This window comes from Gopherus flavomarginatus, chromosome 14 (genome assembly GCF_025201925.1).
Source record: "Gopherus flavomarginatus isolate rGopFla2 chromosome 14, rGopFla2.mat.asm, whole genome shotgun sequence".
Classification (NCBI taxonomy): domain Eukaryota; kingdom Metazoa; phylum Chordata; order Testudines; family Testudinidae; genus Gopherus; species Gopherus flavomarginatus.
The window spans coordinates 154203-176558 of NC_066630.1; the positions used below are offsets into that span (position 1 = coordinate 154203).

At 44.5% G+C, this 22356-nt stretch overlaps 2 protein-coding genes across 3 annotated transcripts in view; one reads left to right on the forward strand and one right to left on the reverse strand.

Annotated features, from left to right (window-relative positions):
- Positions 1 to 22356, forward strand: part of IST1 (IST1 factor associated with ESCRT-III) — a 578781-nt gene that overhangs the window by 103898 nt on the left and 452527 nt on the right. The window lies entirely within an intron of this gene.
- KARS1 (lysyl-tRNA synthetase 1) lies at positions 747 to 22353 on the reverse strand. 2 transcript variants are annotated; one of them, XM_050922912.1, is made up of 15 exons: positions 22238 to 22331; positions 21966 to 22118; positions 21019 to 21169; positions 19516 to 19681; positions 18973 to 19066; positions 18306 to 18492; positions 18021 to 18146; positions 14678 to 14797; positions 14147 to 14309; positions 13872 to 14045; positions 9235 to 9320; positions 3638 to 3723; positions 3185 to 3311; positions 1462 to 1605; positions 747 to 994 (listed from the first exon to the last, which is right to left on the reverse strand). In XM_050922912.1, the coding sequence occupies exons 2-15, from the start codon at positions 22085 to 22087 to the stop codon at positions 908 to 910; spliced, it is 1833 nt and encodes a 610-aa protein (XP_050778869.1). In that variant the 5' UTR covers positions 22088 to 22118; positions 22238 to 22331; the 3' UTR covers positions 747 to 907. The 2 variants fall into 2 exon arrangements, with proteins under 2 accessions (XP_050778869.1, XP_050778870.1); XM_050922913.1 differs by lacking the exon at positions 21966 to 22118 and having other exon boundaries at positions 22238 to 22353.

The window sequence follows — 22356 nt, forward strand, 5'->3', positions numbered from 1 at the left end:
GGCTAATTGCTCACTGAGCCAGGGGTGGGGAAATGGTGTTTACAAGTGGCTTGTTCAAATGGCAGGATGGGCACCAGGGGAGGAGACTGTCAGAACTGATTGGATATCTGCTGGCTGTGGAACTTGGTTGAGCTAAGGCCAGGACCACATATAGTGACTGGTGAAATAGGGTAGTACGGGTGACATGACTACAGAACTTCTGAATAAGGAAGGAGCTAAATCTGAAGAGTTTCCCCTGATCACTATGAAAGTTCTGCTCACTGTGGACACTAGTAAACCCACATGTGTGCAGCTCAATGAGAAAAACGGGGCTGAGGAAGCTGTGTATGGCAATACATATAGGCTTGCAGAGGTGTGTGATCAAAATGAAAAATGTCAGATTCAGTAGCTGTTTACTATGGTGTCAATGGTGCTGCCATTAGGCCCACCTCAGAAGGGGCCCACAGATACGTTTGGCACCAGGCCCACAAAAGGTTAATCCAGGCCTGTACCTCCCAGCCCAGTGTGAGTTCCTAGTAAGCGGGAAAATGGAGAAAAAACTGCAGCGCTGCCAGGCTGGAACCAAGCTTGGGCTCCCAACTGATGATGCAGGACAGGGATCTACATCTCTTGCAGACCTGTCACAGGTGGGAGAGACCCCTTCAAACCACATGCTTCACCCCATGAAGTCCAAACCTGGCTGCACACTGGATTAGGCACAGCTGCTGCCACCCCACCACCTTCCATACAAACACCAAGCAAGAGGAGGCAGGATAGTGCCATCTTTTATTCATTTACAGGAACCACGATACAGCAGCTTCTGCTGGTCTCCTCAAGGCAGGAACAACCTTTGGCCATGACCCTTCATTACTGAAGACAAAGCAAACATCTGCCTCCCAACTAGACATAGGCAAGGATCAGCTGCCCCTCACACTGAGGTGCCTTCAGCAGAAGGACTAGGCTCAACCTCTTTCTTATTGTCTTCAGGTTTCATAGCAGGAAACAGCAGCACTTCCTGTAGGGGGGAATCCAACACCATCAGTTTCCATCCTCTCCCTATTCCTCACCTCCCATTCACATTCCTTTTTGCATAAAAATAAGAGCCCCTAAACTAGCAAATTGTAAGTACTTGATTCATGCATACTTAAAAACATTACAAACCCTCTTTACTTCCTCAATGCTCAAGTTAGATTTCCCCAGGTCCCATAATAAACATCATGAAACTGCAGGTGTCAGGGAGAAAATCCCAGAAATGGCTAATTCAGAAGGCAATTTTAATTTTTACCACTGTGCCATTTAATCCCCCACAATGGTGCTTATGGAGTTTGGATTTCAGCTATAACCCTGAATTTCCTGGCCTTTACGGAAGGAGACAGGTGTTTTAGCCAGACTCTCATATTACATAAGTAGCTTTTTGTTTTACAACTAGAGAGTACCTTGCAGGATTTCTTAATACCTTATTTCCTCCAGGTAGTCCATTACCTTAATATTATTGGAGTCTGTAAGGAACATGGTGAGCCGATCGATGCCCATGCCCCATCCAGCTGTCGGTGGAAGTCCATATTCCAATGCAGTGCAAAAGTTGTCATCTATGAACATGGCTTCATCATCACCTGCTGCTTTTGCCTAGATCATCAATGAACAGTGAGAAGTAGTTCCCATTGCCCATAGTGCAAGAAATGTCAACACTTGTGCTAATTCCTATGTCACCACAAAGGGGTGCTACTACACTCCTAGAACCTAGGAGGCTATGTTCCAGGAGGGTCTGCATATTTGTAAAATTAGCTGAAGAAATGAACAACAGGGGGGGTGATCTTACCCCTCATCCTGGGGTGTTACTGTCTGGAAAAGCATTCTGAAGGCCACATCACAGGCTATGTCTACACTACAGCCAGGACTGATGCTCTGAGACTGGTCCACCAGCGGTCGATTTAGCAGCTCTAGTGAAGACTCATCAAATCAACAGCAGATCGCTCTCCAGTCAACCCCTGTACTCTACCCCCCGTGAGACGAGTAAGGCAAGTCGATGGGAGAGTTTCTCCTGTCAACCCCGCACAGTGTAGACCCTGCGGTAACTCGACCTAAGGTACGTCGACTCCAGCTACATTATTCACATAGCTGGAGTTGCATAGCATAGGTCGACTTACCGCAGTAGTGTAGACATAGCCTTAGAAAATGGCATGGGTGCCACCCGCAACATCTAATTCTAACCAAGTTAAATATTGTCTTGTGAAACAGTCTTCCTGGCACTGAAGCTGCACAGGATTCCTTTTGGCATACGTGAAGAAGTGTACCTGGGGATACTGTAGACAGCACTCCACTAGCACCAGAAGACGGGATTATAGCAGGTATCTTTAAAACTTTTTGTATTACATTTCAATAGGTAATCTTGTCAATATCTTCTCTCCTAATCAATATCATTCATAGCTGAACTACACCCCGATGGCAGTCTACAGCAGTTGCTTACATCAAAGATACATTAAGTGTTTAGGAATCAATTGTCTAACTCAAATATTTTGTTCTTGAAAAAAGTTAACACAAGCTCTTTTGGTTCTCCATTTTTTCCCATATGTTTTGTTCCAAACTCTTCCCTCTGTGCCTGCTGCATCATTCATTTGTCCTCTAACAATTCTCCCTTTGGTGGCAGGCAGAGCCAATAGGACCGGACTTGATATAGGAGATATTTCTTGCAAAAGCTTATGTTAGACCAGGGGTTGGCAACCTTTCAGAAGTGGTGTGCCAAGCCTTCATTTATTCACTCTGATTTAAGGTTTCGTGTGCCAGTGATACATGTTAATGTTTTTAGAAGGTCTGTTTCTATAAGTCTATAATATATAACTAAACTATTGTTGTATGTAAAGTAAATAAGGTTTTTAAAATGTTTAAGAAGCTTCATTTAAAGTTAAATTAAAATGCAGAGCCCTCCTGACCAGTAGCCAGAACCCAGGCAGTGCGAGTACCACTAAAAATCAGCTCGCGTGCCACCTTTGGCACCCATGCCATAGGTTGCCTACCCCTGTGTTAGACCCATTTGATTGAGAGATTCAATGCCAGTAGATTCCTGTGGTGTTAGTTGTGAATGTTTAGAACAGCCAGTAGGGGGCATAGAAAGAAGAGAGAGGACTCTGTATAAACTGGAAATACACATTCTGGCATTCACCCCAACCACAAGTGTTTTCGGTCTCTAATCTCTACAATTCCCTACCTTCGCCTGATCTTCAAAAAACTGCCGCTGCCGGAAGGGGTCGTTGAGCTCTGTATATGCATTGCATATTTCCTTCTTCATCACAAAGAGTTCAAAGCGTTCTGTCAGTCCCCGCTGAGAGCGATGCCTGTGCAGAGGAGATAAGTCACCAGGCAGCTCAGAAACTAACACAGCTTCCTCATTAAAAACAACAAGGTCACTGTTTCAGAAGAGATGCCCACTTTGACAGTCACCACTGTAAAACTCCACGCCACTCAGTATAGACATTTCCCCCCTGTATTTTATGCCCTATGAATGGGCTCCCTGGCTCAGGAACCAAGACCTGGACAAGTGTCAGACTTCCAAAACTGCCAGATGGCACCAAATCTTTCCTTTTCAGAGACATAATTTTTCTCAAGGGGATAAAAAAAGTGTCATGATTTCATGATTTTATATAAAATCTCATACTCTTACCATTTGGCCAAAGGGCTCATGATCTGAGGATGATCACAGATGAATGTGGGATTGATACAGGTGACTTCCAGAAACTCACCAACAAGCTGAAAAACAGGAGGACAGAACTTTCAAGTTAGAACATCTCATAATGAAGGAACCATAAGACAGAGGTGACTTACTACTTCAAAAGCCTACTTAGGATAAAGTCTTCATTAATAGCGGTGAGTCCCTGAAAGACAGGCCAAGCATCCTGCTTGGAGAGGTTAAAATCTGATCTAGCCCAGGACTGCATAAAAACACAAGATTGTTGTCTAAACTTCATCCAGTTTAACAAGAACTCCAGTGGCAGAACATAAACCTACCACTGTTACCTACAGTGTCTCAAAGTGGTATTGAGTTTAATTCCAGTTTTGACATATGTGACACAAGCCACTAGACAAAGCAGCCAGAAAAAAAAAAAACCACAATCAAGCAATAGTTGGGGTGAGAAGGGGCAGAAAAGAGGAAAACAAAACACAGGGCCAGTATGAGTATTATACATTTACCTTACATTTTGGAGGGACATGAGAATCTAATTACACTCTTCTCTCCACTCATGCAGAAATGTGTGGAGGGAGGGGTCCTCCACAAAAAAATTTTGATCCCTTATTTCTTTCAGAGTTGACCTACACTGTTTCTAATTGGCTGAGAGGAAGTGTCATTGCAAGGTTATAAGGCAGGGGTGGCCAAACTTACTGACTCTCCAAGCCACATATGATAATCTTCAGAAGTTTGAGTGCCAGACCACACCTAGCAGGGCACGGGGCTTCAGTCGTGCGGGGAGGAGGAGCGTCGGGGCTTCAGCCCCGTAGGAGGTGCCTGCCGGGGCTTCATCCCTGCTCCTGCTACAGCCCCAAGCCCCAGCTAGTACATGTACCCTGTGGGTCTGAAACCCCAAGATGCCCCTCCCCGCAGGGCAGAAGGCTCAAGCTCTCCCTCCCCCACAGTCTCATAGCAGAGAATGAGAGGGGGCCTGGGGTGAGCCGCACTTTAACTGTAAAAGCTGCATGCGGCTTGCAAGCCATCGTTTGGCCATCCATGTTATAAGATATTTCTTCCTACCTGGGACCATCCACTGTACTGAAATAGCTCTCTTTTATCCTACTAGCCCAGGAACTAAAAGGCCAGGTATCAATCCAGAATCCTCTACAGACCTGCATCACTCTGGCACCAGTACGTGTTCTGTTATAAACAGACACAGAACAACATCTCTGGGGTATTACTGAAATCTCTTCGGCAACAGGAAAAGGGCTGAATTAAATTCCAGCGTGTTTTCCTAGATGTAGCCAAACATCTTGATTCACTGAAAGTCTCATGTACATCTCTGCTACATGATCATTCTATAGATGCTGCAGTCCCTCCCCCCATCTCCACAAAGCCAGCACCTCTGGACTGGTAAAGGCAAGCAAGACTGCAAGCCATTTCCTTTCTTCACCTTGAACCCCTATGGAATCTGAACTGAGGTCCTTTCAGAGGGCCAGATCCTACTCTCCATATGTAACTTACTGCTGAAAGAAGCCTCTGTACCAGATCATTGGAAAATAATTAACATAATGCAGACTTTTAAAAAGGCTCCAGAGGTGATCCTGGCAAACAAGCCAGTAAGTCTACCTCCAGTACCAGGCAAACTGGTAGAAACTATACTAAAGAACAGAATTATCAGGCACACAGATGAACACGAGTCAATACAGCTTTTGTAAAGGGAAATTACACCTAACCAATCTATTTGAATTCTTTGAGGGAATCAGTAAGCATGTGGACAAGGGTGATCCAATCGATATAGTGTACTTGGATTTTCAGAAAGTCTTTGACAAGGTCCCTCACCAAAGTCTCTTAAGGAAACTAGTCATAGAATAACAGTGAAAGTACTCTCATGGATCAGCAACTGGTTAAAAGATAGAAACCAAAAGGTAGGAATAAACAGCCAGTTTTCACAATGGAAAGAGGTAAATAGCAGGGTCTCCCAAGGATCTGGCCTGGGACCTGTGCTGTTCAACATATTCATTAACGATTTGGAAAAGGGAGTGAACAGTGAAGTGGCAATGTTTGCAGATTATACAAAAAATTTCAAGATAGCTAAGTCCAAAGCTGTCAGCTTTGGACTTCAGAGGAATCTCACAAGACTGATGCCATGGCTACACTGGCACTTTACAGCCCTGCAACTTTCACGCTCAGGGGTGTGAAAAAACACCCCCCTGAGCGCTGCAAGATACAGCGCTGTAAAGCCTCAGTGTAATCAGTGCTGTTGCGCTGGGAGCGCGGCTCCCCGCGCTGCTAGCTACACCCGTAAGGGATGTGGTTTACGTGCAGCGCTGGGAGAGCTCTCTCCCAGCACTGGCGCTCAGACCACACTCACACTTCAAAGCGCTGCTGCGGCAGCGCTTTGAAATTTCAAGTGTAGCTATACCCTGAGTGACAAAATGGCAGATGAAATTCCACACTGATAAACTGAAAGTAATGCACATTGGAGAAAATAATTCCAAGTACCCATATATAATGATGGGTTCTAAATTAGCTGTTCCCATTCAAGAAAAAGATCTCAGACTCACTTTGAAAACTTCAGCTCAATGCATGGCAACGATCAAAATGCTAACAGAATGTTAAGTACCTTTAGGAAAGAGACAGCAAATATAATGCTACTATATAAATCCATGGTGTACCCACACCTTGAATACTGCATGCAGTTCTAGTCACCTATCTCAGAAAGGATATAATGGAACTGGAAAAGATTCACAAAAGGGCAACAAAGATGATCAAGGGCATGGAATGGCTTCCATATGAAGAGAAATTAATTATCTTTTTAGCTGAATAGCCCTAATCTTTTTAATGGGGCACATGAAAAAGGTCTATAATATAACCAATGGTATGGAAAAAAAAGGAGAGAGAAGTGTTACTCATTCCCACAATACAAAAAAGAATGGTCCCCCAATGAAATTAATAGGCAGTAAGTTTAGTCTAAACAAGAGGAAGTACTTTTTTCCACACAATTAACATATTGCCATGGGGCGTGGTGATCACCAAAAGCATAACTAAGTTAAGAAAAGAACTAGATACATTCATGGAGAACAGGTCTGTATGCTATAGCCCATATTCTTCGTAGACATATTGTTATGATATGAATATGGCATAACTAAGATGTGTTTAATGCAAGATGGATCTTGTGAGATATCATTGGAACAGTTATGATTTACTAAGTATGATTATCTTATTTGTATGCATATATTATTTCTATATCTGAAGTTAGGAATATTGACTATGTATCAATTACAACTGGGTTTACACCTGGAGAATGCAATCAGTCTGGATAGGCCATTAGGAAAAACAATAGGTCTTTGAAGATGCTAATCTCCCACCTTCCTTAGAAGCTTTCCTGGGATGCCACAACCAACCTCTGACTCATGTCTGCTTTGACACTGCAGTCATGTGATCACATCACCCGGTACTGGACTCCCTAATAGAATACCAGTATTTTTCCACTGGGGGCGGGGGAAGATAACCACACTGTGAAAAAAAGGGGTTGTATGTAAAACCTATTTAAGGCCAAGGAGTGACTTAATCTGTGTTCTTTCTTCACTGAATCCCTGCCCAAGATGACTGTTGGAAACATCTAAGAGCATGTCTACAATGGCAAGTTTCTGCACAACAAGCTATACCACTTTTATTAAAGCGCTGGAATTAAATCGCTGTTGCGTGTCCACACTGCTCCTTGTGACAGTGGAGCATATCCACATTATCAGCTCTTGCAACAGCAAAGAGAGCAGTGCATTGTGGTAGCTATCCCACTGTGCAACTGGCTGCAGGGTGCTTTGGGAAGGGTTTGCAATGCCTCATGGGGCAGGCACAGCATCCCATGATGCAGGTTTCCCAATCCCACTGTTCCATGGGCATCCTACTACACTGCCAGCTGCGTTTCAACTGAAGCGTGTGTGCAGGGGAGATAGAGTGTGTGTATGGTGGGGGAGGAGAGAGACCGTGTGTTTTGGGGGACAGAGAGTATGTCAGCATGCTGTCTTGTAAATTCATACAGCAGCAAGAAGCAACCAGTCCTGAAGCAAGGCGAGGGGGAAACCCTGACAATCAGCCCTCGCCTCCCTCCCCAGCTCTCTGCACAGCACAAGCATTACACATTAGTGGTTTGCTTTGTGTCCTGGAGCAGATCAGCACAGCATGCAAGGGCTGTCAGAAATGGAGCTTTAAAAGGGGAGGGGACATTTCCGGAGGCCAACTGATTGCTTTTTGCACTGTATTATGTTTAGTCTGCCAATACAGCGCTAGAGCCGCTGCGCTTTAAGGCTTATGACTCTCATCTAAGTGGTTTTTTTGCAATGCTGCAACTGAGGAGTTTCTGCACACAAAAGTTGTTTGTCAGTGTGTACATCTCAGGAGTTATACCGCAGAAAGCAGCTCTACTGTGCAGTAACTTGCCAGTGTAGACAAGGCCTAAGAAACAAAAAGAGAAAGCGGGGGAGAAGAGCTGAACCCAGGCTGGGATGATGTCTGACCTGCGAAAGAAATACCTGGAGTTTTAAGCTGCAAGCAAGAGCAGCTTGTCTTCAAGAACCTCTGCAGTCTGCCATAGAGCAACATTGAGGGTGAGAAATTACCACTTGTAACCAGTTTCTTTAGTGTATTAAACTTAGTTTGTGTGTGTTTTATTTGTTCAGTAATCTGCTTTGATCTCTTTGCTAACCCTTATTTAAAATCTCTTTTTGTAGTTAATAAACTTGTTTTTGTTTTCTCTAAAACCAGTTTGTGGAATTCATAACTGGAGGGCAAAAAGCTGTGCATATCTTCCTCCACACTGAGGGAGGGAGAGAATTTCATGAGCTTGTGCTATACAGTTCCCTGAGCAGCACAAGAGGATACAATTTGGGGTTTACATTCCAGAGGGGGTGTGTACTTGAGTGCTGGGCAGTTCCTTAGCTGAACTTTCCCATGCAGAGCTGATCTCAGTGTCTGTCTTTCTGCAGCTGGGTGTGTCCCTACCTGTGTGTGTGCGGGAGGAGGACTGAGGGGCTGGCTCAGCAAGACAGTGTAAGGGAGCCCAATGTGGTACAGGCAGGCTTAGTTGTGCTCCAGTACATCAGGTGGCACCCCAGGGAACCTGTCACAAGGTCCATCAATGGCTATTAGCCAAGATGGTCAGAAATGCAACCCCATGAATGGGGCAACCCTCATTGTCTGACTGCCAGAAGGGGAAGACATGGGCTGATCACTCCAATTGCCCTATTATGTACACTCCTCATAAGCTCCGGTACTTGTCACTGTCAGAGACAAGATACTGGGCTAGGTGGACCATTGTCTGCCCCAGTGTGGCTATTCTTATTAAATTCCTTACTGACCTGAATGGTGCAAAGAAAACTGCTTACTTACAGCTTTCTCTGAGTTCCGCAGGCTAACTGCAGATTGTGTGTTGAAATAGTTCCATTTATTAGTTTTAATTTTTTTGCCATTCATTTTTACTGAATGCTCCATCGAGCTACCCGGTAATCACCAAGCAACCTGTTGCTTCAAATGGGGCCCTATTCCTTCCGAGGGCCACATCTCAGGATTATGAAAAAGCCACCTCCACTTACCTTATCAAGAAGCCTGGCCGTGGTCCTGGGAGGTGGACACTCAACACTTCTCTCCACACAAATAGCATCAAAGAACTTGCGAGTTTCTGTTTTCATAATACAAAATATTAGAGAAGCTGTTCATATAGTCAGTTCTTCTCCCCCTCTTCCCCACCTGCAGAATGATCCAGACAATGGTGGAGGACTGGAATGACTTTCAGTATTTTCTGTCATAATACACTGAGACATACCAGCTAAGGAATATGGTTTCGGCCTTCCACAGCGCATGAAGAGCAGTATTAATTGCTGCCAATTTAAACTCAAACACAAGATCCTAATCCCAGACTCTGGGTGCTCTGACAACAGTTATAAACACAATCCCACACAGAGAGTGCCACTGCAAACAAACAGCCAGTCTCAGCATATACCTTTCTATGTAGATGATCTATCATTTCTCCCAAATACCTGCTCAAACTGAGGAGTTTTGAAGCATGTCCTAATGGTCAACAGATTTGGATCATTTCAGATCAAGGAGGTAGTGGGAGCACACTCCAAAGCTGACAAGTCCTCAAAGAGCATATTTGCCAGCAGCCTTCACTCATAAATCAAGGGGCTCCCATGTTAAGCACTTCTGCTGACTGCAGTAGCATCAGTATCACACAAAGAGAGGGGCAGTCTCTAAAGTAGGCAGGTCCCAGAGCTATTTTAGGGCTAACAAAACTAAACCAAGCAGCTGAAAAAACCACCAGAAAACCCATGCAGATCCTAGTGCACTAGTGTCACATGATCATGATGAGATTTTCCACTTAAGAGAACTACCATATTGTTCACTAGCTTTAGTTTTCAGATATATTTAAGGGGTAGACCAGTGGTTTTCAAACTGCAGGTTGAGACCCAGTACTGGGTAGCAGCAGCTCTGCTCAGCACTGCTGACTGGGCCGTTAGAAGTCCCGTTGACGGTGCCGCCCGGCTAAGGCAGGCTAGTTCCTACCTGTTCTGATACCGTGCTGCGCCCCGGAAGCGGCCAGCAGAAAGTCCAGCTCCTAGGTGGGGAGCCCACGGGGCTCTGCGTGCTGCCCCCACCCCAAGCACCAGCTCCACACTCCCATTGGCCAGTTCCCGGCCAATGGGAGCTGGGGGCAGGTGGAAGAGCTATGCAGAGCCGCTTGTACCTCCGCTTAGGAACTGGGACTTGCTGCTGGCTGCTTCCAGGGCACAGCGCAGTCTACGGTGCCAGGACTGGCAGGAAGTCTGCCTTAGCACCTCCACTGCACCGCTGACCTGCGCCCCAATCCCCTGCCCCACCCCTAGCCCTGAGCCCACCCCAAACCTCTCATCCCTGGCCCCACCCCAGAACCATGGCCACCTCCTGCAGCCCAAACCCCTCATCGCCGGACCCAGCCCAGAGCTCTGACTCCCTCCTGCACCCCAACCCCCTGCCCCAGCCCAGAGCCCCCTCCTCCAACACCCTGAACCCCTCATTCCCAGCCCCATCCTGTAGCCCTCACCCCAACCCTCTGCCGCAACTCGGCTCTGTTCAATATCTTCATCAACGACTTAGATGTTGGCATAGAAAGTACGCTTATTAAGTTTGCAGACTGTCATAAACAGATAGCTATGGGTTAATGTCTCTTTCACCTATAAAGGGTTAACAAACAGTGACCTGCAACACCTGACCAGAGGACCAATCAGGAGACAAAATACTTTCAAATCTGAGTGGAGGGAAGTTTGGGTGTGAGTTCTTTGTTCTTTCTTCTTCTCTCGGGGGGGGGGGGCTGAGAGAGACCAGACATTACTACAGGCTCTCTAAGTTTCTTTTCAAATAGAAGGTAAAAAACAGGCGGTTTAGGCTTTTTAATTGTTTTACTCTAATTTGCATTTGTGGATCTGGCTGGTTAACTTTTATATGTGTAGTTGCTGGGAATATTTTGATTTGTATTGGTACTGGTGAGAAAGTCTCTTTCTGGTGTCTGTAAGCTATAAGACCCTGTAATATTTACATCTTGAAGTTACAGAGATAATTCTTTACTTTTTCCTTTCTTTTTTAAAAAGATTTCTTTTTAGAGAACCTGATTGATTTGTTTTTTCTCTGTTTCCCTTGTTTTATCCCAGGGGATTGAGATAACTCACCAGGATGGGTGGGGGAGACGGGAGGAGGGAGTGATAAAATCTCTCTCTGTTTGCCTTGAATCTGTTTGCCTCTTTGTGGAAGGGAAGGGAGATGCTTCTCTGCATGGTGATTTAAGAGGTTAGATCAGTATCTCAGGATAGCCCAGGCAGGGAAGTTCTGAGAGGGGGAAAGGTGGGGGAATGGTTTATTTCTCCTTGTTTTAAGAACCCAAGGGATCTGGGTTCTTGGGGTCCCCAGGGAAGGTTGGGGAGGTCAGAGTGCCCCAAAACACTATATTTTTGGGTGGTGGCAGCCTATCAGATCTAAGCTGGTAATTAAGCTTAGGAAAATTCATGCTAGTATCTCATTTTCTGGACTCTAAAGTTCAGATTTGAGAAGGAATGCTAGGACACAGACGATACCAAACTGAGAGGGACTGCAACTGCTTTGGAGGACAGGGTCAAAATTCAAAATGATCTGGACAAATTGGAGAAATGGTCTGAGGTAAACTGGATGAAGTTCAAGACAAATGCAAAGTGCTCCACTTAGGAAGGAACACTCAGTTTCACACATACAGAATGGGAAGAGACTGTCTAGGAAGGAGTATGGCAGAAAGAGATCTAGGAGTCATAGTGGACCACAAGCTAAATATGAGTCAACAGTGTGATACTGTTGCAAAAAAAGCAAACATGATTCTGGGATGTATTAACAGGTGTGTTGTAAACAAGACACGAGAAGTCATTCTTCCGCTCTTCTCTGCGCTGGTTAGGCCTCAACTGGGAGTATTGTGTCCAGTTCTGGGCACCGCGTTTCAAGAAATGATGTGGAGAAACTGGAGAGGGTCCAGAGAAGAACAACAAAAATGATTAAAGGTCTTGAGAACATGACCTATGAAGGAAGGCTGAAAGAACTGGGTTTATTTAGTTTGGAAAAGAGAAGACAGAGGGGACATGATAGCAGTTTTCAGGTATCTAAAAGGGTGTCATCAGGAGGAGGGAGAAAACTTGTTTACCTCTAATGATAGAACAAGAAGCAATGGGCTTAAACTGCAGCAAGGGAGATTTAGGTTGGACATTAGGAAAAAGTTCCTAACTGTCAGGGTAGTTAAACACTGGAATAAATTGCCTAGGGAGGTTGTGGAATCTCCATCTCTGGAGATATTTAAGAGTAGGTTAGATAAATGTCTATCAGGGATGGTCTAGACAGTATTTGGTCCTGCCGTGAGGGCAGGGGACTGGACTCGATGACCTCTCGAGGTCCCTTCCAGTCCTAGAGTCTATGAATCTATGAACGCCGTTAGGTTGCGGGTATCAACAATTTTCTTCAATTGGGTCACCAGAAAGAAAGTTTGAAAGCCACTGGTGTAGACTGAGGTATAGTGTTACAGAGATAATTCTTTACTTTTTCCTTTCTGTTATTAAAAGATTTCTTTTTAGAGAACCTGACTGATTGTTTTTTCTCTGTTTCCCTTGTTTTATCCCAGGGAATTGGGATAACTCACCAGGACAGGTGGGGGAGATGGGAGGAGGGAGTGATAAAATCTCTCTCTGTTTTCCTTGAATCTGTTTGCCTCTGTTTGCCTTGTCTAGAGGTAGCAAGGCTCACGTCTAAGGGAAAAGATCATAACTACCCATCCAAATCATTGCTGCTATTTGATCATCTAAAAGCAGCTCTCCACAACTGTTAACTCAAGGGACAAATGGCATATCAGTTGGCAGCCCCAAGGGGGTTTCTGTGATTCAACCTGTCACACACTAATCGTTACCAGATACAGAGGGTCTTCTCTGCTCCCTAAGGGTACGTCTACACTACAGGATAAATTCGAATTAGCTTAAACCGATTTTATAAAACAGATATTATAAAGTCGATTGTGCGCGTCCACACTAGGCACATTAATTCGGTGGTGTGCGTCCGTGGTCCAAGGCTAGCGTCGATTTCTGGAGCGGTGCACTGTGGGTAGCTACTGTAAAAGAATGAGGCCAATAACATAGATTTGCGTCCACACTAACCCTAAATCGATATAGTAATATCGATTTTGGCGTTACTCCTCTCATTTTGTAGGAGTACAGAATTGATTTAAAGAGCCCTTTAAATCGATATAAAGAGCAGTGTAGTGTGGACGGGTGCAGCGTTAAATCGATTTAACGCTGTTAAAATCGGTTTAACAGCATAGTGTGGACCAGGCCTAAGAGACAGATGAAACAGAGATACAGTGCTGCGTGTCAGTGCAGTGAAAACACTTCAAGCCAGACCTCCTCACTAACTCTCCAAACAGTGTCATGTATACACAATCAAGTCTTAAAGGCAATAAAGCAGAACCTTGCTGACCCTTACAAGAACCTGCAGGGCATCAAGACTACACTCTGAAATCTTGTAGTTAAATCAAACAAAACCCCATTTACTCAGCTCACATGCAGATCTGAGCAGACCACCACCTTGTAATAAACAGTATTGAAGGCAGCTTATAGATCAACATGGACTAGGGGCTAGAGGTCTTTGCCCCATAATAGCAAGGGGGAGGTGAAAGCACACAGACTCTTCATCTGACCTTCGATCTCAAAGTGATCAGTTGCTGGAAGTTTCACTCCCAGGATTCTCTCCAGTTCACACACCATGCTGATTTTCCGGAAGGGTGGGGTGAAATCTATCTCACAGGCATGGCCCTCAGGACCATCTGGGTGGTAAGTGACCTTGTAACTTCCAGTAATGTGCTTCACCATTCCTACAAGATAAAACTGCACTTAAAAATCAATGCCATGCTGTATCACATGCTATCTTCACACTGATTCTTATTCTCCTTTAATTAATATTAGGTTAGGTCACCTGAAAGCAGCTTTTCTGTGATCTCCATCAGGTCATGATAATCTGCATAAGCCATGTAAAACTCACAGGTTGTGAATTCAGGATTATGAGTCAAATCAATTCCTTCATTCCGGAACTGGCGCCCGATTTCGTATACCCTGTCCATGCCTCCAACCACCAACATCTAAACAAAAAGAAATCCAGCTGGTCCCATTAGCCTTCTGAAATTAAGTCAAGAAAGTTCTGACTAGCACAAAATTGCACAAATCTACATTCCCAAGCTTAGCAGCAAAAAAAAAAAAAAGAGGTAAAGCAACACTAAGCAAACCTAATGAAGAACTCTGGTTCAATTATCCTGACATCCACTATTCTCCAATCAATATGGGCCTCTTTCCTGCTCACCTCCACCCCAGTGAGGTTGCTTTTGTCAACCCAATTAATCTGCTGGCCTTTAGTCAAATCCTTACTTCACTCTTATGCTTCACATTTTGGGAAGGCAGATAAGGAGTCAGAAAAGTGTGATGCTTAACCCACTGGGGGATCACCTCTCACCTTGTGATAGAGTTCTGGCGCAATTCTCATGTACAGGTTCATGTCCAGTTCATTGTGATAAGTAATGAAAGGTTTAGCCACAGCTCCACCTGGAATAATATTCATCATGGGAGTTTCAATCTGATGAAAAAAAGTGTGTGTTAAACCTTAGCTCAAATACTCTCATACCCCTGACTCAATCATACTCTCCCCTCCATTCCCCATGCTACAACTATTTTGATAATGTGTGTTCAATAAATACTTCAGTTAAAGAGAGAACCTGGCTCAGATGTGAAATCTGTACATTCTATTTATTCATTCACCATCATGAGCAGAGAAACTATTCTGAAACAAAAGATTTTCCTCCATGTAGTCTATTTAAGCCATCTTCTCTATCAAGAGCTTAACAGGAATAACTATATTCTGCACAATTAAGGAGCTGTGGAGTAGAGGAAGGGACAGGGATTGGGCCAAGCTGTTGAAGACATTTGCAGTGATACAACCAACCTCCAGCAGAGAAAGTGTAGCTTCTCACGAAGTCTAAACCATGTAAAACTACACTGACAAATAGAAGTGAAGTGAAATTATGTACAGTGAAACCCCGGTATAACGCGCCCCGCGATAACACTAATTCGGATATAATGCGATCATAAGGCAGCTCCAGCTGCCCCAAGCAAAAAAATAAAAAATAAATGTGCCTTCCCCACTGCCTCTTGCCCCCTGTCCCCCCTTCCCCTTTTGGCAAGAAAAGCTGTTCTCCTCCCCAGCTGCTACTCGCTCTTCCTCTGCTCCTTGCACATCTCCCCTGCTCTCCCCAAGTGTCTCCCTGCATGGCTGAGAGCCCTCGCTGCTGGAGCAGGCTAGCAGCTGGGAGGGATGCTACAGAAACAGTGGCACGAACTCTGCTCTGAATATCAGCAACTCCTCAGTGTCAAACACTGCAATCGGCTCTCTGAGTGGAGGGGAGTCGGCTGAGCACCTTTGTACAGATCTCTTGAGAGCCACTCCAGTCCCAGCCTGCCAGGTCCCAAAACTCTAGTTTTCAAAGTCCAAACCCAGCCATTCTCCGGCTGGTTCTGGCTCGTTTAATAGGTTGATTAGCTTGTAATGTTAGTAATTATTGCTACACCTTTTCAGTTACTGTTTGGGCGGTTCGCAAACGCAAGTAGTTTTCTGCCCAAGAGAAACTGACCAGCTTGAAATGGTAAATTTTCGTAACCCTGCTATAACACAACCCCACATTTATTGCAATTGAATTTTTTGGACCCCAATCATTGCGTTATAGCGAGGTTTCACTGTATATGGAAACAATGTTAATCAATCCTTCTCAATGTGTCTCATCTGCTCCATTTCATCATTTACACTAAGTTCCTTGGGGCAGCAACTGACAGCAACCAATTGAGAAATAAACATTGAAAGAGCAGAATGCATTTCACTACCTGAACACTTTGCAAAAACTACCCTACTTTAAATGTAATGCTTTCGTAAAAGATGGAGGTTTTAATTATTTAAAATTAAGATATAAAATATTGCACCTGAAAAAGTTTCCAGGAGCTTAAGGACACTATACGGCTAGCTTTGTTAATTTAAAATTAGCGGGGGAAAGGGGTCTGTCTGCATGTGTGTCTGTGTGAAGAGAGAGAGAGTTCTGGAGCCCAAAAGGAGTTCTACAGTATACAATCGTTTTCAAAACATGTGTCTTGTAGATACGAGCATGTAGGCAGGCAAAAGTGACGTGTGATTTTTCTCTCTCTGAGCTGCAGCGCTCCCGGAGACTATGCCAACTTAACTTTCACGGAAGCTACATTTTTCAGATGTTTAAAGGTGCATGAGTAATGGAGTATAAACCACATGCCTCACAACTTGGTCTATTCAAGAGTACTATAACCACTATGCCCAAATAAAGAGCAAAATGCCAGGGAATGGAAAGATCTGCCAGGTACAGAGAGAAAAACGTTTTCTGAAAACAGTCATCAGTGATGGGAAGAAGGTGATGTGGCACGGCAATTCACCCAAATGGGAGGCCAGGTGGCAATACCAATGATACCCGCTCCTCTTTCAAAAAGGGCTCCCCAAGATGTGGGCAATTTTACAATTTGGTTAGGCGCCACAAGTGTCTGCCTTCTTCTACCCACGGTCAGGGTTGTGCTGACCAGTCAGCTATAACCTCCACACAAGTAAAGTAGGGGTTGCAGGCAGCATGTCCCACTGCATTAGGTACAAAGCACCACTAATGGTCCGGAGCTTGGGTTGCATTAGCAGGAATTAATCCAGCTCTGCTATTCATCTAGGGACTGTACAAAACAAGCACTTTTTTATTCCAACTGCAACCATTTATAACAGAAAAAAACAAGGAAGATGCGTTTCTCATACTGATTCAGAATGAGGCTCAGGGTTCCAATGGAAGAAAAAAGGTCTGTCCACAACATAGGAAATGGAAGTCAAATGGGGGTCTCTACTGAAGGAAGATTCAGAACGGATCTAGAGTCTGAAGGGAAAGAGTAACTTTTGTAGAGTTTGTGTGGCAATGCCTTCCCAAGTCACTTTGTATTAAAGACACTGTCTGTTTCTCCTGCACGGTAGTTAATTCCCAGCGTGATCACCAAGCCTAAATGGCCTATTTAAATGCTAGTTTACAAGTGATTAACTTCAGGAAAATAGGAAACATATTGTCATGAAGTAATGGCACCTTGACACAGCACCAATCTACTGTGTTGAATATACTGCAGTTCTCAAATATTAATTAGTTATTTCACACAGACAACTCCGCTAGCAGCTTTTGTGGATCCAGCAAACAAAGTGGTTAAAACCTGCAAAGTACTGGGGAGCAAAGAGAGTCATACTTTGAGAGTGGAAGTGGAAACAGGAATTTGGAAGTTGGAAGTATCTAGAAGTAAACCAGTCTTTTGTTCTGGTATGTTGTTCTCTGTTATATCTTACAATAAATACTACTTATGTTTTATGTTAAATTAGATTGACTCTTTTGGAGGGGGGGATAGTCAGGGAGAATGTCCCCTCATTCTCAAGGGTGTTATTTAATAAACTTCAATTATGGAAGAAAGCAATAGGGAAACAAAGATAATGGATAACCTGGGGTTTGCTCAGTCAGAGAAGAGCAACCCTCAGAAATTGCCCTGTCACCTGAAAGGGAGCAGACAAAAGAACAATTAACTCTATTGCACTTAGTGTGCTTTGTGGCTCCATGGCACAAAATTGATAGAACATGTATATTGAGCCAAAGTCAATATGTATACTTTTCCCACTCCTATGCACATTTTGTATGTGAGGTGGGGTTGGTTTCTCCTCGGGGCTGAAGTGTGAAAAAAAACCAGCACACAGAGAGAAGCAAAGTACCAAACCTTACCTCAAGAAAGCCCAACTCATCCAGGAAGCTCCGGAGGTATGTGATGATCTTTGCACGGATTATAAACTTCTGTCTCACATAGTCATTAAGAATTAAATCCAAGTATCTTTGACGAAATCTAGTTTCCTGAAAAGGACGGATAATTTTAGAACAATCTAAATTATACTTATTGCCACAGAGAAAAAAATAAAACTTGATCTTCATTTGGTGCACTGATACCAATGATACCACACATACAAAACCTGCCAGTTTGGCTTCAACGCCAACACCAGGAGTGGTTGTTACCTTATCTTTGAGCCCAAAGTGAAGGTGGGGCAACATGTGCAGGCATGGAGAGAGCAGAGAGATTTCCCAGGGAATAATGCTCAGCTCCCCTTTCTTTGTCTTTCCAGGACTCCCCTGAACTCCAATAATGTCCCCCCGACGCAGCTTGTTGTTAATGTGGATATATTCTTCCTCTGATTTGTAGTTCCTGCAAGTTGAAAAATAAGCACCTTTTAAGCACTTTTTGTCCATAGATCAAACTTTGCTCAGTCTCTTCCCACCCAAAACACTTGAATATTCAAGTATCAGAGGAGTAGCCATGTTAGTCTATATCCACAAAAACGAGGAGTCCGGTGGCACCTTAAAGACTAAGGGATTTATTTGGGCATTAAGCTTTCATGGGTAAAAAACCCACTTCTTCAGATGCATGGATCTGAAGAAGTGGGTTTTTTATCCACGAAAGCTTATGCCCAAATAAATCTATTAGTCTTTAAGGTACCACCGGACTCCTCGTTACTTAATATTCACTTATTGGCTACCATAGGAGTCTCACCACCATCTGGCTACAGACTAGGAATCTGAGCTGAAGCTCACAGGCATAGAGAAGAATAAGATGTCCATCTTCTAATCTACTCCTCCCAGAAAATACAGTTTGATTTAGAATGCTGCTATGGCTATCCCTAGTTACCTGGAGTTTGCCATGACTTGCAATTTGACTCCCTCTCCACGAAGATCATAGAAGATCAGTTTCCCTCCAGAGGCACGTTTTGCATGGATTCGACCTAGAAACCCAAAGTTAGATGGTCCAATGGTTACAGCAAGTCAAAGTCAGAAAGCTTTCCATTATCCCAAAACAAAGATACAACTCCATGCCCAAGCCAAGGCACAGCATCACTCCTACCTTGTACCTAAGAAACATACCACCAACCTCCATCCCATCGCTGGTTGGCAAGGTAATGAAAGTCTCAGAATTAATCCCATGATTCTAGTTATGAACACAGGGTCTTGAAGTCCTCTCATCAGACCTGCTCCCTCGCCTGTCACGGACTCTAAAGCTCTACCTTCTATCCTAAAGGTCCCAACTATGCTACAGCCCTAGCACCGTGAGGAATTGCCGAGCAAGGTCCACAGAGTTGTGGAAGCATTCCCATCTATCTCCCTCCAAGAATGGTAAGTGCTTGTCTTCACAAAGTGGCAGACTGTCTCTACCAAGTCCCAGGTGAGTCTTTACCTGCCACTCTCACTGTAATGTCTCTCAGATGATCTCCTGCCTGCAGGTGGCTGTATCTCTCTATGAAGTCTGTGAGGGAAAGGTCTACGTGGAACTTGTGTGGGTAAGGATCTTCACTGGTTCCTTTCAGCTGCTGGATTGCATGACTGCGTATCTTGTAATATTGCTGTCATCAGTCATAAACAAAAACATTTATCTTAGACACCAAAGGGATTGTACAACTCACAAGTTAAAGCAGAGTTGATTTGACTTGTAACTATTTATTTGACTACAGGAGTTAGACAATACCTGAGTGACTAAGGCTTTTTCACCTCAGAACAGTCAGCTCCTCTGACAGAAAGCACAAAAAAAGGCAGAGGGCACTTAAGAGGTTGGACTAAGAAGAGGCTAAATGAATGCAGTGATGATGCAAGAAGAAGAGAGTCATTACTTTAAGCTATTACCATTCAAACCTTAGATATCCCTCAGCCAGTTCTTTAGGAAATATTAGTAATCCTTGCTTGCAGCCTCATTGTCATACATAAGGGATCTCTCTCCTGCCATCTATCTCCATCCTCTGACAGACAGAGGCTAAGAACTTAAGAACAGCCACACTAGGTCAGACCAAAGCTCCATGTAACCCAGTATCCTGTCTCCTGACAGTGGACAATGCCAGGTGCTTCAGAGGAAATGAACAGAACAGGCAATCATCAAGTGATCCATCCTCTGTCACTCATTCCCAATTTCTGGCAAATAGAAGCTAGGGACACCACTCTTGTCCATCTGGGCTAATAGCCAATGATGGATCTATCTTCAATGGACTTATCTAGTTCTTTTTTGAATCCTGTTATAGTCTTGGCCTTCACAAAATTCTCTGGCAAAGAGTTCCACAGGTTGACTGTGTGTTGTGTGGAAAAAAAAATACTTTCTTTTGTTTTAAAACTGCTGCCTATTAATTTCATTTGGTGACCCCTAGTTCTTGTGTTACATGGAGTAAATAACACTTTCTTATTTACTTTCTCCACACCAGTCATGATTTTATTGGAAGGCTGGAACATAACCGTAGTGAAATGCTGCTAATGACACTCCTTTTGCAGGATAAATCCCATATCCCAGTCATTCTATAAGATAGACCATATATGCTCCTAACTAGCACAATATATAATGTAGGGAGCAGATTTCTTATTCAGCTGAAATTAGTTATATTAATAAACTGGATTTTTTTGATCACCTTTATATTGTGCATAATTTTTTTTCACATTTTAAGTAATAAGGTAGTACAGGCAAAATTCCCATTGCAGACAGTTACTGCCTTCCTCAATGAGTAGCCAAGCAAGCACATAAACCAAACACCCATCTGAAATAGCCTCCAACCTAATGTTCCTGAAAAGGTGCAGTTCAGAGCTGGCTCAGGTCATAGTTCACTTCCATTCTAACTCTCCAGATCAGCACTGATTAGCAATCAAACAGGAATCAGTAAGACTTATTCTCATGGTCATAACAGGCATTGGCCAAACTGCTCACATTGGGGTCCAGGCTTTCTTCATCAGCTCCATTGCAGTTCTCAGATCCCAGGGTCAAGGTAGATTTGCTCAGATGCTTCTCACTTTGCTCTTTTTGCTTTGCCTCTTTGTCAGCAACTTTTCTCTCAGCCTTCAAACGTCTCTTCAGCTCACTAGAAAAAGAGGAAACCAGACACAGAAGCCACTTTGAAATTTACAGAAAGAAACACTACCCAGAGAGATTCTGTCTAAGGGCCACCTTACACTTAACTCTCTCTCCTCTTCCCAAGAGGACATGCTGCCTTGCTCCACCTCATAGGAAGTGATAAATACCCAAATGCTATTCTGAGCTGCTCCAATCTCTCACCTTACAGTCAGCTGTATCCAGAGAGAGCAATACTAGCTGGGCATTGTCTCATATAGAGGAAATGTGCTTGTTTTTTTCTTGACCCTACACTGTTCACCTTTCACAGCCCTACAAACTTTACGTAACAGACAATCAACATAAGGTAAAAGTCTTCAGTGAGAGAAGCACCAAGGATAATTACAGTACAGTTTGAAGCAACTAAAGTGTTTTCCCCCTGGGCACAACAGATATAGAGTCTCCAGTCTATAACAATCGTCAGGCATATCTGTAACCTACTTAGGCTCAGATTCTCAAAAGTATTTATCGCCTGACCGCCACTGAAGTAAATGAAAGATAGAAATAGCCTAAATACCTTTGAGGTGCTTGGCCTTAATCACTCCAGGACCTTCACTCTAACACGTGCTCCACAGACAAGTGCCAAGCACAAAGGTTTCTATGGTGCCCGAGGGCCCCAGGCAAAGGGGGGATTCCATGAGAGGAGGAATCATCAGAGAAGGTCACCGACTCCGCAAGACACTCGCCTGCCACCTGTAGCGCCCCGGGCAGGGACTTCATGAGAAAGCAGGTGGCGACACTCAAGACGAGAGCAGCAAATCACCAACCTTCTTTGGTCATGAAGTGCCTGGAGCCTTCGGAGAGCGGGGCAGGCGGCGCGCGGAGGCCGAGCCCGCCAGGCCCAGCCCAAGCGGCGCCGAAGGAGCCGAGCGGCTGCTAGGTTCAGCATGGCGCGAGCGCTCGGCTCTAGAGACCGTCACCTGGTGGAAACAGACACCGGATCAGCGAAGCGCCGCGTCTCCCGGGGCCCCGCCCAGGCCGCCGGCTCCCCACGTCCTCCCGCCGGGTCCCGGCACAGACCCCCAACCCGCGCTCTCACTTTTTGCTAAGAGGGGCCTCGGCCTCCACCGCGTCACTGGCCGGAGCAGTCCCCGTCGCCGCGGCCGCCATCTTCCTGGGCCGGTCCGAGAGAGAAGGAGCACTTCCGGGTCAGAGACT